The sequence below is a fragment of the Heterodontus francisci genome, chromosome 28, assembly GCF_036365525.1.
Source record: "Heterodontus francisci isolate sHetFra1 chromosome 28, sHetFra1.hap1, whole genome shotgun sequence".
NCBI classification, from domain to species: domain Eukaryota; kingdom Metazoa; phylum Chordata; class Chondrichthyes; order Heterodontiformes; family Heterodontidae; genus Heterodontus; species Heterodontus francisci.
Genome location: NC_090398.1, coordinates 3,173,268 through 3,185,888, shown reverse-complemented (window position 1 = coordinate 3,185,888; position 12,621 = coordinate 3,173,268). Strand labels below are relative to the sequence as shown.

The 12,621-nt window shown below is 50.8% G+C and overlaps 1 protein-coding gene across 1 annotated transcript in view; it reads right to left on the bottom strand.

Moving 5' to 3' along the window:
• Positions 1 to 969: 969 nt before the first annotated feature.
• Positions 970 to 12,621, bottom strand: part of slc43a1b (solute carrier family 43 member 1b) — a 98,054-nt gene continuing 86,402 nt past the window's right edge. The window contains 3 exon segments of the mRNA XM_068059822.1: positions 970 to 5,040; positions 8,987 to 9,110; positions 10,171 to 10,244. Coding sequence (XP_067915923.1) covers positions 4,819 to 5,040; positions 8,987 to 9,110; positions 10,171 to 10,244 — 420 coding nt within the window. The 3' untranslated portion in view covers positions 970 to 4,818.

Genomic DNA, 12,621 nt, shown 5'->3' with positions numbered 1-12,621 from the left:
TGGGTATAAAGTGGGGGGACACACTGTCAGGGTAATGTAGAGGGAGCTCTACACTGTATCTAACCCGTGCTGTACCTGTCCTGGGAGCACTCGATGCTGACACTGGGTATAAAGTGGGGGACACACTATCAGGGTAATGTAGTGGGAGCTCTACACTGTATCTAACCCGTACTGTACCTGTCCTGGGAGCACTCGATACTGACACTGGGTATAAAGTGGGGGGGACACACTGTCAGGGTAATGTAGAGGGAGCTCTACACTGTATCTAACCCGTGCTGTACCTGTCCTGGGAGCACTCGATACTGACACTGGGTATAAAGTGGGGGAGGACACACTGTCAGGGTAATGTAGAGGGAGCTCTACACTGTATCTAACCCGTACTGCACCTGTCCTGGGAGCACTCGATACTGACACTGGGTATAAAGTGGGGGGACACACTGTCAGGGTAATGTAGAGGGAGCTCTACACTGTATCTAACCCGTGCTGTACCTGTCTTGGGACCACTCGATACTGACACTGGGTATAAAGTGGGGGAGGACACACTGTCAGGGTAATGTAGAGGGAGCTGTACACTGTATCTAACCCGTACTGCACCTGTCCTGGGAGCACTCGATACTGACACTGGGTATAAAGTGGGGGGACACACTGTCAGGGTAATGTAGAGGGAGCTCTACACTGTATCTAACCCGTGCTGTACCTGTCCTGGGAGCACTCGATGCTGACACTGGGTATAAAGTGGGGGACACACTGTCAGGGTAATGTAGAGGGAGCTCTACACTGTATCTAACCCGTACTGTACCTGTCCTGGGAGCACTCGATGCTAACACTGGGTATAAAGTGGGGGGGACACACTGTCAGGGTAATGTAGAGGGAGCTCTACACTGTATCTAACCCGTACTGTACCTGTCCTGGTTGAATGCGATGTATTAAGAAGTTAGACACAGAATAAAAGTCAGTCAGGAATGACAGAGTGACGTTTTATTTGAAGATGTACATGGCACTTGATTTCCCTTTAACAGACAGAGACACAGCTGGAGTCCAACACTGCAGTCATCCCAATGTACCTGCCCCGTGGATTTTACACAGAACCGGATTGACACACTGTTACATGGAAGCCCCCCCCCGACCCGATGCTCTCATCTTAAACCCCCCTCAGTGACCGCTACTGGAGGATGTCTCTGTGTGCAGCTCAACTGAGGAGAGAACTGCAGCCGGGAGTGATGCACACCGAAGGTGAATATCCCACCGACATATTCATTCTCTCCTCAGTGTGCACTCACGGTTTCACGGCTGCTGATAAACACACACAACCTGGCACTCATGGGCTGGCAGACATTGAACCAGAATGTGCATCACGCTGCTTGTCTTCAAGGCGTTGTCTAGCGAGGGGGGGGGTCACTGGACAGTGATCAGGAGCAGGAACCCTGGCTGATTTCCCCTCTCTCTCTAACCCAGGGGTCACTGGACAGTGATCAGGGGCAGGAACCCTGGCTGATTTCCCCCTCTCTCTCTAACCCAGGGGTCACTGGACAGTGATCAGGAGCAGGAACCCTGGCTGATTTCCCCCTCTCTCTCTAACCCAGGGGTCACTGGACAGTGATCAGGAGCAGGAACCCTGGCTGATTTCCCCCTCTCTCTCTAACCCAGGGGTCACTGGACAGTGATCAGGAGCAGGAACCCTGGCTGATTTCCCCCTCTCTCTATAACCCAGGGGTCACTGGACAGTGATCAGGAGGAGGAACCCTGGCTGATTTCCCCTCTCTCTCTAACCCAGGGGTCACCGGACAGTGATCAGGAGCAGGAACCCTGGCTGATTTCCCCTCTCTCTCTCTAACCCAGGGGTCACTGGACAGTGATCAGGAGCAGGAACCCTGGCTGATTTCCCCTCTCTCTCTCTAACCCATGGGTCACTGGACAGTGATCAGGGGCAGGGGACATAAACAACTATGACTCAAAGTGTGTAGCTATCATTCACAAATATATACATTAGATTCCAGCCTTTAACTCACTCCCAGATATTCATTAGTCATAGAAACATAGAAAATAGGAGCAGGAGTAGGCCATTTGGCCCTTCGTGCCTGCTCCGCCATTCAATACAATCATGGCTGATGGTCCAAACTCAGTACCCTGTTCCCACTTTCTCCCCGTATCCCTTGATCCCTTTAGCCCCAAGAACTATATCTAACTCTTTCTTGAATATATTTAATGATTTGGCCTCAACTGCTTTCTGTGGTAGAGAATTCCACAGGCTCACCACTCTCTGGGTGAAGAAATGCCTCCTCATCTCAGTCCTAAATGGCTCACCCCTTATTCTTAGACTGTGACCCCTGGTCCTGGACTCCCCCGCCATCAGGAACATCCTTCCTGCATCTAGTCTGTCCAGTCCTGTTAGAATTTTGTAGGTTTCTGTGAAATCCCTTCTCATTCTTCTAAACTCTAGCGAATACAAGCCTTAATCGACCCAATCTCTCTTCATATGTCAGTCCTGCCATCCCAGGAATCAGTCTGGTGAACCTTCGCTGCACTCCCTCCATAGCAAGAACATCCTTCCTCAGGTAAGGAGACCAAAACTACACACAATACTCCAGATGTGGTCTGACCAAGGCCTTGTATAATTACAGCAAGACATCCTTGCTCCTGTATTCGAATCCTCTTGCTATGAAGGTCGATAGGCCTTCTGAACTGCCTGCTGCCCCTGCATGCTTATATTCTATATATAAACCCCCCGAACCCCTCGATTAGATTCCAGTCTGTATCTCACTCCCGGGTATCTGTTATTCTAGAGTTAAACCACCCGAACCCCTCTATTAGATTTCAGTCTGTAACTCACTCCCGGGTATCTGTTATTCTATATATAAACCACCCGAACCCCTCGATTAGATTCCAGTCTGTAACTCACTCCCGGGTATCTGTTATTCTATATATAAACCCCCCGAACCCCTCTATTAGATTTCAGTCTGTAACTCACTCCCGGGTATCTGTTATTCTATATATAAACCCCCCGAACCCCTCTATTAGATTTCAGTCTGTAACTCACTCCCGGGTATCTGTTATTCTATATATAAACCCCCCGAACCCCTCTATTAGATTTCAGTCTGTAACTCAGTCCCGGGTATCTGTTATTCTATATATAAACTCCCCGAACCCCTCTATTAGATTCCAGTCTGTAACTCAGTCCCGGGTATCTGTTATTCTGTATATAAACCCCCCGAACCCCTCTATTAGATTTCAGTCTGTAACTCAGTCCCGGGTATCTGTTATTCTATATATAAACTCCCCGAACCCCTCTATTAGATTCCAGTCTGTAACTCAGTCCCGGGTATCTGTTATTCTGTATATAAACCCCCCGAACCCCTCTATTAGATTTCAGTCTGTAACTCAGTCCCGGGTATCTGTTATTCTATATATAAACTCCCCGAACCCCTCTATTAGATTCCAGTCTGTAACTCAGTCCCGGGTATCTGTTATTCTGTATATAAACCCCCCGAACCCCTCTATTAGATTTCAGTCTGTAACTCAGTCCCGGGTATCTGTTATTCTGTATATAAACCCCCCGAACCCCTCTATTAGATTTCAGTCTGTAACTCAGTCCCGGGTATCTGTTATTCTGTATATAAACCCCCCGAACCCCTCTATTAGATTTCAGTCTGTAACTCAGTCCCGGGTATCTGTTATTCTGTATATAAACCCCCCGAACCCCTCTATTAGATTCCAGTCTGTAACTCAGTCCCGGGTATCTGTTATTCTGTACATAAACTTCTCGAACTCCTCGATTAAATTCCACCCTTTATTCAGGGTATTTGAAATGTATTCCCCATTGAACTGAATTGCACTCGGATTCTGAGTCCGGGAGACCATCCCACAAGGATTGGCAGCTCTTGGGAGTCCAGCCCAATTAGTGTTCCCAGCCTACGGGTCAAGGAGCCCGGGCCCCACAGATCCCGGAGCCCCTTGCTCGGCCGTTTCAGAGGGCCGTTCACAGTCTGTGCGTCTGGAGTCACATGGAGGCCAGACCGGGTACAGCTGGCAGATCTCCTCCCTTTAAGAGGCATTGACGTACCAGAGGGAGGCCTCGGTGGGATTTGAACTCCAGCCACCGCACACAGACCCACTCGGGAGAAAGGATTCCTATTTGGTGAGGCCTACTGCAGTGTAATTTCCCCCGGAGAAGATGGCCGCCATTGGCGGGGCAACCATACCCTGCAAAACAACCCGTGTCAGTACGTCCTTTGTGGGCGGTCAGTGGGAGGGGGGGCGGCGGTGGTCATAGCACAAATGGACGTGCATTAATGTCCCTGAGGTAATAGTCCGCCCAACCTCTCCTTTAATGACCCAAGTATATATCACGTTCCGTTCATGGAACAGAATAAATAAGGTTCGTGCAAAAATCACTGAGGCCTAAAAAAGGAAACTTGGCGGTGCTGGGGAAGGAGATTGTCTCTTTACATTAATCCGTAGCGTTCTTTTGTGGGCAAAAAAATATATATCTTCATGTATGTAGAGCAATATCAATAAAAATATTAATACAGTGCCTTTGTTTTCTGTTTTAAATATAAAACAGGGTTCAAAAGCTCATTCTGGAAGGAAAAAACCGGGCCTAACTACAAATGGCGCCAAATTAAATCAGCCCGGCAACGTCCTCCCATCACTCCCGCTTCCACGGCAACAGAGGCCTGCATCTCCTCACACGTGTGTCGGCGGACACGCGCGTGTCCCACGTGGAGGAGGGCGGGGGCGGGATGGTGAAAGGGGGCGCGCCGGGTTTCGGGTTCAATCAAAACAGGGGAAGGGAGAGAAAGGGGCCCAGGCACGCCCAGACTAGGCCGAGGTCTCGCTGCTTGGTAGCAGGCCGTTGCCGCAGGCCTCGCCAGGAAGCTTGTTGAGGGGGGCTGCCTCTGGCAGCTCCAACGCTGCTGCCGTCGTGACCTCCGAACCCCGGCCCTGCGACCCCTTGGACTTCAGGACGTTCCGACGGTGGTACCACAAGTAGCCGGGCAACAGGAACCCGGTGGCGGACAAGACCAACAGGCCGATATTCACCTGAGGAGGCAGCAAGGAATAGGACGTCAACTCAAATCGGGCAACAAAAACCTGCATTTATATAGCGCAGTAACATAGTAAAACATCCCAAGATGCTTCACATGAACGTGAATCAAACATAATTTGACCCCATAAGGAGATATTACGGAGGGGTGACCAAAAGCTGGGTCAAAGAGGGAGGTTTTAAGGAGAGCCTTAAAGGAGGAGAGAGAGACACGGAGAGGTTTAGGGAGGGAATTCCAGAGCTTAGGGCCTAGGCAGCTGAAGGCACGGCCGCCAATGGTGGAGCGATTAAAATCGGGGGATGCTCAAGAGGCCGGAATTGGAGGAGCGCAGAGATCTCGGAGGGTTGTAGGGGCTGGAGGAGGTTACAGAGATAGGGAGGGTTGTAGGGGCTGGAGGAGGTTACAGAGATAGGGAGGGTTGTAGGGGCTGGAGGAGGTTACAGAGATAGGGAGGGTTGTAGGGACTGGAGGAGGTTACAGAGATAGAGAGGGTTGTAGGGGCTGGAGGAGGTTACAGAGATAGGGAGGGTTGTAGGGGCTGGAGGAGGTTACAGAGATAGAGAGGGTTGTAGGGGCTGGAGGAGGTTACAGAGATAGGGAGAGTTGTAGGGGCTGGAGGAGGTTACAGAGATAGGGAGGGTTGTAGGGGCTGGAGGAGGTCACAGAGATAGGGAGGGTTGTAGGGGCTGGAGGAGGTCACAGAGATAGGGAGGGTTGTAGGGGCTGGAGGAGGTTACAGAGATAGGGAGTGTTGGAGGAGGTTCCAGAGATAGGGAGGGTTGTTGGGGATGGAGGAGGTTCCAGAGATAGGGAGGGTTGCAGGGGATGGAGGAGGTTACAGAGATCGGGAGGATTGGAGGGGCTGGAGGAGGTCATCGAGTCATAGAGTCATTCAGCACAGAAACAGGCCCTTCGGCCCATCGTGTCTGTGCCGGCCATCAAGCACCTATCTAGGGCGGCACAGTGGCGCAGTGGTTAGCACCGCAGCCTCACAGCTCCAGGGACCCGGGTTCGATTCCGGGTACTGCCTGTGCGGAGTTTGCAAGTTCTCCCTGTGTCTGCGTGGGTTTCCTCCGGGTGCTCCGGTTTCCTCCCACAAGCCAAAAGACTTGCAGGTTGGTAGGTAAATTGGCCATTATAAATTGTCACTAGTATAGGTAGGTGGTAGGGAAATAGAGGGACAGGTGGGGATGTTTGGTAGGTATATGGGATTAGTGTAGGATTAGTATAAATGGGTGGTTGATGGTCGGCACAGACTCGGTGGGCCGAAGGGCCTGTTTCAGTGCTGTATCTCTAATCTAATCTAATCTATTCAATCCCATTTTCCAGCACTAGGCCCGTAGCCTTGTATGCTATGGCGTTTCAAGCGCTCATCTAAATACTTCTCAAATGTTGTGAGGGTTCCTGCATCTACCACCCCTTCAGGGAGTGTGTTCCAGATTCCAACCACCCTCTGGGTGAAAACATTTTTCCTCAAATCCCCTCTAAACCTCCTGCCCCTTACCTTAAATCTATGCCTCCTGGTTTTTGACACCTTCGCTAAGGGAAAAAGTTTCTTCCTACCTAACCTATCAATGCCCCTCAATTTTGTATACCTCAATCATGTTCCCCCCTCAGCCTTCTCTGCTCTAAGGAAAACAACCCCAGCCTTTTCAGTCTCTCTTCATAGCTGAAATGCTCCAGACCATGCAACACGGCACAGTGGTGCAAGTGGTTAGCAGCACAACATCACAGCTCCACGGACCCGGGTTCGATTCTGGGTACTGCCTGTGTGGAGTTTGCAAGTTCTCCCTATGACTGCTTGGGTTTTCCCCGGGTGCTCCAGTTTCCTCCCACAGCTAAAGACTTGCAGGTGATAAGTAAATTGGCTGTTGTAAATTGCCCCTAGCGTTGGTAGGGAATACGGGATTACTGTACATTTAGTATAAATGGGTGGTTGTTGGTCAGACTCAGTGGGCCGAAGGGCCTGTTTCAGTGCTGTATCTCTTAAAAAAAAAAATCCTGGTGAATCTCCTCTGCACCCTCTCCAGTGCAATCACATCCTTTCTATAGTGTGGTGCCCAGAACTGTACACAGTACTCCAGCTGTGGCCTAACTACTGTTTTATACAGGTCCATCATAACCTCCCTGCTCTTATATTCTATGCCTTGGCTAATAAAGGCAAGTATCCCCTGTGCCTTCCTAACCACCTTATCTACCTGTGCTGCTGCCTTCAGTGATCTATGGACAAGTACACCAAGGTCCCTCTGACACTCTGTACTTTCTAGGGTCCTACCATCCACTGTATATTCCCTTGCCTTGTTCGTCCTCCCAAAATACATCACCTCACACTTCTCAGGATTAAATTCCATTTGCCACTGCTCCGCCCATCTTACCAGCCCATCTATATCGTCCTGTAATCTAAGGCTTTCCTCCTCACTATTTACGACACCACCAATTTTCGTGTCATCTGCGAACTTACTGATCATACCTTCTATATTTATGTCTATATCATTAATGTACACTACAAACAGCAAGGGTCCCAGCACCGATCCCTGTGGGACACCACTGGTCACAGGCTTCCAATCGCAAAAACAACCCTCGATCATTACCCTCTTACCCCTGCCACTAAGCCAATTTTGGATCCAATTTGCCAAATTGCCCTGCATCCCATGGGCTCTTACCTTCTTAACCAATCTCCCATGTGGGACCTTATCAAAAGCTTTACTGAAGTCCATGTCAACTACATCAACTGATTTACTCTCATCTACACATTTAGTCACCTCCTCGAAAAATTCAATCAAGTTAGTTAGACACGATCTCCCCCTGACAAAGCCATGCTGACTATCCCTGATTAATCCCTGCCTCTCCAAGTGGAGATTAATCCTGTCCCTCAGGATGTTTTCCAATAGTTTCCCTCCCACTGGTGTTAGACTCACCGGCCTGTAATTACCTGGTTTATCCCTGCTACCCTTCTTGAATAATGGTACCACATTCGCTGTCCTCCAGTCCTCTGATACCTCTCCTGTGGCCAGACAGGATTTGAAAATTTGTGTCAGATCCTCTGCTATCTCCTCCCTTGCCTCACATAACAGCCTGGGATACATCTCATCTGGGTCTGGGGATTTATCCACTTTTAAGCCCGCTAAAACAGCTAATACTTCCTCCCTGTCAATACTAATGTGTTCAAATATATCACAATCCCCCTCCCTGATCTCTCCACCTACATTGTCTTTCTCCATAGTAAACACATAGAGGTCACAGAGATAGGGAGGGGTTTAGGGGCTGGAGGAGGTTACAGAGATAGGTAGTGGTATGTGGGCCAGAGTGGGAGGCAATGTGGGTCAGTGAGCACAGTGGGTGAGGGGTGAGTTAGGATACAGGGGTGGGAAGGAGGTTTGGAGAATTCTGGAGTTCATGGAGACTAGAAAGAGATGAATTGGGTCTGGCCCTCTATTGAATGGTCACCCTTCAGCCCCACGCCCCCCCTGGGCTGCCCTGAATGACTCAGACCGAGTGCGGCCCATGTTCCGACTCACCCTCACCCAGGAGTGGTGGCCGACCGAAGAGAGCGAGCGTGTTTAGGGCTGGTCCCTAGCCCCCTAGCATTTCTCCGATTGGCAGATTACACTTAACGGGGCGGGGCGGGGGGGGGGGGCGGTGAGATCACACTGAGCAGCCGGGTGAACTGTGACCCCCCATGCAACCCTGGCGAGCCAAGTGGGTCACAGGTCAGCCCCAGCTCGCTGCCCCTGACCACGGTGCAGCCACTCGAGTGACGCCCCCCCCCACCCTCCCAGTCGAATAGCCGCTGCCCTGCGGAAACAGCAGGCGAGCAATGGGGAGTCGGGTGACGGCATAAACCAGCGGGGAAGCGGCAGGGGGGACCGTATGTGCACGCACATTTACTGCCCTTAACCCTGCCCCATTTTGCCTCAGGACCACGTCCCTTTCTGACTTACCCAGAATGGGTCACCCTTGAGGGGCCCGAGCATGGCCATGAAGAGGGGCTGTTGAAATAGGGCGAAAATGGCACTAACCAATGACTGGAGGCCAATCAACGAACCAAAGTGATTGGTGGGATACCTGCAGACAACAAGGAAGAACATTCCAGAACAACAGGCACGACCTTCGAACTCTCCCGCCATTTACAGTCAGAACCCAGTGCAGTCTCTTCCCTATCGGAGGGGGGATTAACCCTCTCGCCCACCTCTCCCCATTTACACACACCGGGCAGCCTGTTCCCTATCGGAGGGGGATTAACCCTCTCGCCCACCTCTCCCCATTTACACACACCGGGCAGCCTGTTCCCTATCGGAGGGGGATTAACCCTCTCACCCACCTTTCCCCAGTTACACACACCGGGCAGCCTGTTCCCTATCGGAGGGGGATTAACCCTCTCACCCACCTCTCCCCATTTACACACAGCGGGCAGTCTCTTCCCTATCGGAGGGGGGATTAACCCTCTCGCCCACCTCTCCCCATTTACACACACCGGGCAGCCTGTTCCCTATCGGAGGGGATTAACCCTCTCACCCACCTTTCCCCAGTTACACACACCGGGCAGCCTGTTCCCTATCGGAGGGGGATTAACCCTCTCGCCCACCTCTCCCCATTTACACACACCGGGCAGTCTCTTCCCTATCGGAGGGGGGATTAACCCTCTCACCCACCTCTCCCCATTTACACACCCAGGAAGCCTGTTCCCTATCGGAGGGGGGATTAACCCTCTCACCCACCTCTCCCCATTTACACACCCAGGAAGCCTGTTCCCTATCGGAGGGGGATTAACCCTCTCACCCACCTCTCCCCATTTACACACACCGGGCAGCCTGTTCCCTATCGGAGGGGGATTAACCCTCTCACCCACCTCTCCCCATTTACACACCCAGGAAGCCTGTTCCCTAACGGAGGGGGATTAACCCTCTCACCCACCATTCCCCAGTTACACACACCGGGCAGCCTGTTCCCTATCGGAGGGGGATTAACCCTCTCACCCACCTCTCCCCATTTACACACAGCGGGCAGCCTGTTCCCTATCGGAGGGGGGATTAATCCTCTCCCCGTTTACAAACTGCCTGCTCCCTCATCTTCCAACCAGGCTGCAGTGTGCTGCCACCCACAGCTGATCAGACTGCAGACTTACACAACAGCGTAGAGGCCACCACAAGCAGAGTGGATGAATCCACGGACCACCGTGTGAAAGATAAAGGTGAGGTACTGTGGGAACAGGGATATCAGAAGAACAGTGTTAGATCCAACTTCGTAACCCGATAGAAAGGAACTGTAATTTCAAATACAAATCTCCGAGCCAAAGATTGACAAAGGTGCCAATTTGTGCACAGCAAGATCCCACGAAGAGCAATGAGATTTATGACGGGATAATCCATTTTTTTTTCTCCAAGTGATGCTGGTTGAGGAATACATACCGGAGCCCGGAACACCAGTGGGAAATACTGGCCCGCTCTTCAGCTGAGGGAGCGTTGCACAGTCAGAGGGTCAGTACTGAGGGAGTGCTGCACTGTCGGAGGGTCAGTACTGAGGGAGTGCTGCACTGTCAGAGGGTCAGTACTGAGGGAGTGCTGCACTGTCGGAGGGTCAGTACTGAGGGAGTGCTGCATTGTCGGAGGGTCAGTACTGAGGGAATGCTGCACTGTCTGAGGGTCAGTACTGAGGGAGTGCTGCACTGTCTGAGGGTCAGTACTGAGGGAGTGCTGCACTGTCTGAGGGTCAGTACTGAGGGAGTGCTGCACTGTCGGAGGGTCAGTACTGAGGGAGTGCTGCACTGTCGGAGGGTCAGTACTGAGGGAGTGCTGCACTGTCGGAGGGTCAGTACTGAGGGAGTGCTGCACTGTCAGAGGGTCAGTACTGAGGGAGCACCACACTTGCACAAGCACTCCCTGCCCTCCCGATCCAGATCAGTGATGCACTCATTTGCAGCTCTGCTTCCAACATTGAACAGCAGAGGGCAGCTTTCTCTGCATTTCTCTCTCTCTCTGTCTCACTTCTTCCCTGTGTCACTCTCTGTTTTTTTATTCGTTCGTGGGATGTTGGCGTTGCTGGCTAGGCCAACCTTTGTTGCCCATCCCTAATTGCCCTTGAACTAAGTGTCTTGCTAGGCCGTCTCAGAGGGCATTTAAAAGTCAACTACATTGCTGTGAGTCTGGAGTCACATGTCGGCCAGACCAGGTAAGGACGGCAGATTTCCTTCCTGAAGGACATTCGTGAACCAGATGGGTTTTTACGGCAATCAAAGGTAGTTTCGTGGCACCATACCAGAGACTAGCTACCAGTTCCCGATTTTTATTCATTAATTGAATTTAAATGCCACCAGCTTCCATGGTGGGATTTGTACCCACGTCCCCAGGGCACTCAAATCAAAGCAAAATACTGCAGATGCTGGAAATCAGAAATAAAAAGAAATGCTGGAAATACTCAGCAGGTCTGGCAGCATCTGTGGAGAGAGAAGCAGAATTAACGTTTCAGGTCAGTGACCTTTCATCAGAACTCTGCTGAATTGAACGAAGGGTCACTGACCTGAAACGTTAACTCTGTTTCTCTCTCCACAGATGCACATGCGAGTGACTGTGAGTGCGTGTGCATGTGTGAATGAGAGAGTGAGTGACTGTAAGTGTGAATGTGTGTGAGAGTGTGTGAGTGAATGTGTGCGTGTGATTGTGTGTGTGTGTGAATGAGTGAGTGTGTGAATGAGTGAGTGTGTGAATGAGTGAGTGAGTGAGTGTGTGTGATTGTGTGAATGAGTGTGTGATGTGCGAGTGTGTGTGTGAATGTGTGTGTGAATGTGTGTGTGTGAATGTGTGTGTGTGAATGTGTGTGTGTGAATGTGTGTGTGTGAATGTGTGTGTGTGAATGTGTGTGTGTGTGAATGGGTGAGTGTGTGAATGGGTGAGTGTGTGAATGAGTGAGTGTGTGAATGAGTGAGTGAGTGAGTGTGTGTGATTGTGTGAATGAGTGTGTGATGTGCGAGTGTGTAAATGAGTGAGCGTGTGTGTGTGTGTGTGTGTGTGTATGTGAATGTGTGTGTGTATGTGAGTGTGTGTGCGTGAATGTGTGTGTGTGAATGTGTGAGTGTGAATGTGTGTGTGTGTGTGTGTGTGTGAATGTGTGTGTGTGTGTGAGTGTGTGTGTGTGAGTGTGTGTGTGTGAATGTGTGTGTGTGAATGTGTGTGTGTGTGAATGTGTGTGTGTGTGTGAATGAGTGAGTGTGTGAATGAGTGAGTGTGTGAATGAGTGTGTGTGATTGTGTGAATGAGTGTGTGATGTGCGAGTGTGTAAATGAGTGAGCGCGTGTGTGTGTGTGTGTATGTGAGTGTGTGTGAATGTGTGTGTGTATGTGAATGTGTGTGTGTGAATGTGAATGTGTGTGTGTATGTGAGTGTGTGTGTGTGAATGAGTGAGTGTGTGTGTGTGTGTGAGTGCGTGTGCATGTGTGAATGAGAGAGTGAGTGACTGTAAGTGTGAATGTGTGTGAGAGTGTGTGAGAGTGTGTGAGTGAGTATGTGTGAGGGTGCGTGTGTGAATGTGTGCGTGTGAATGTGTGTGTGTGTGAATGAGTGAGTGTGTGAATGAGTGAGTG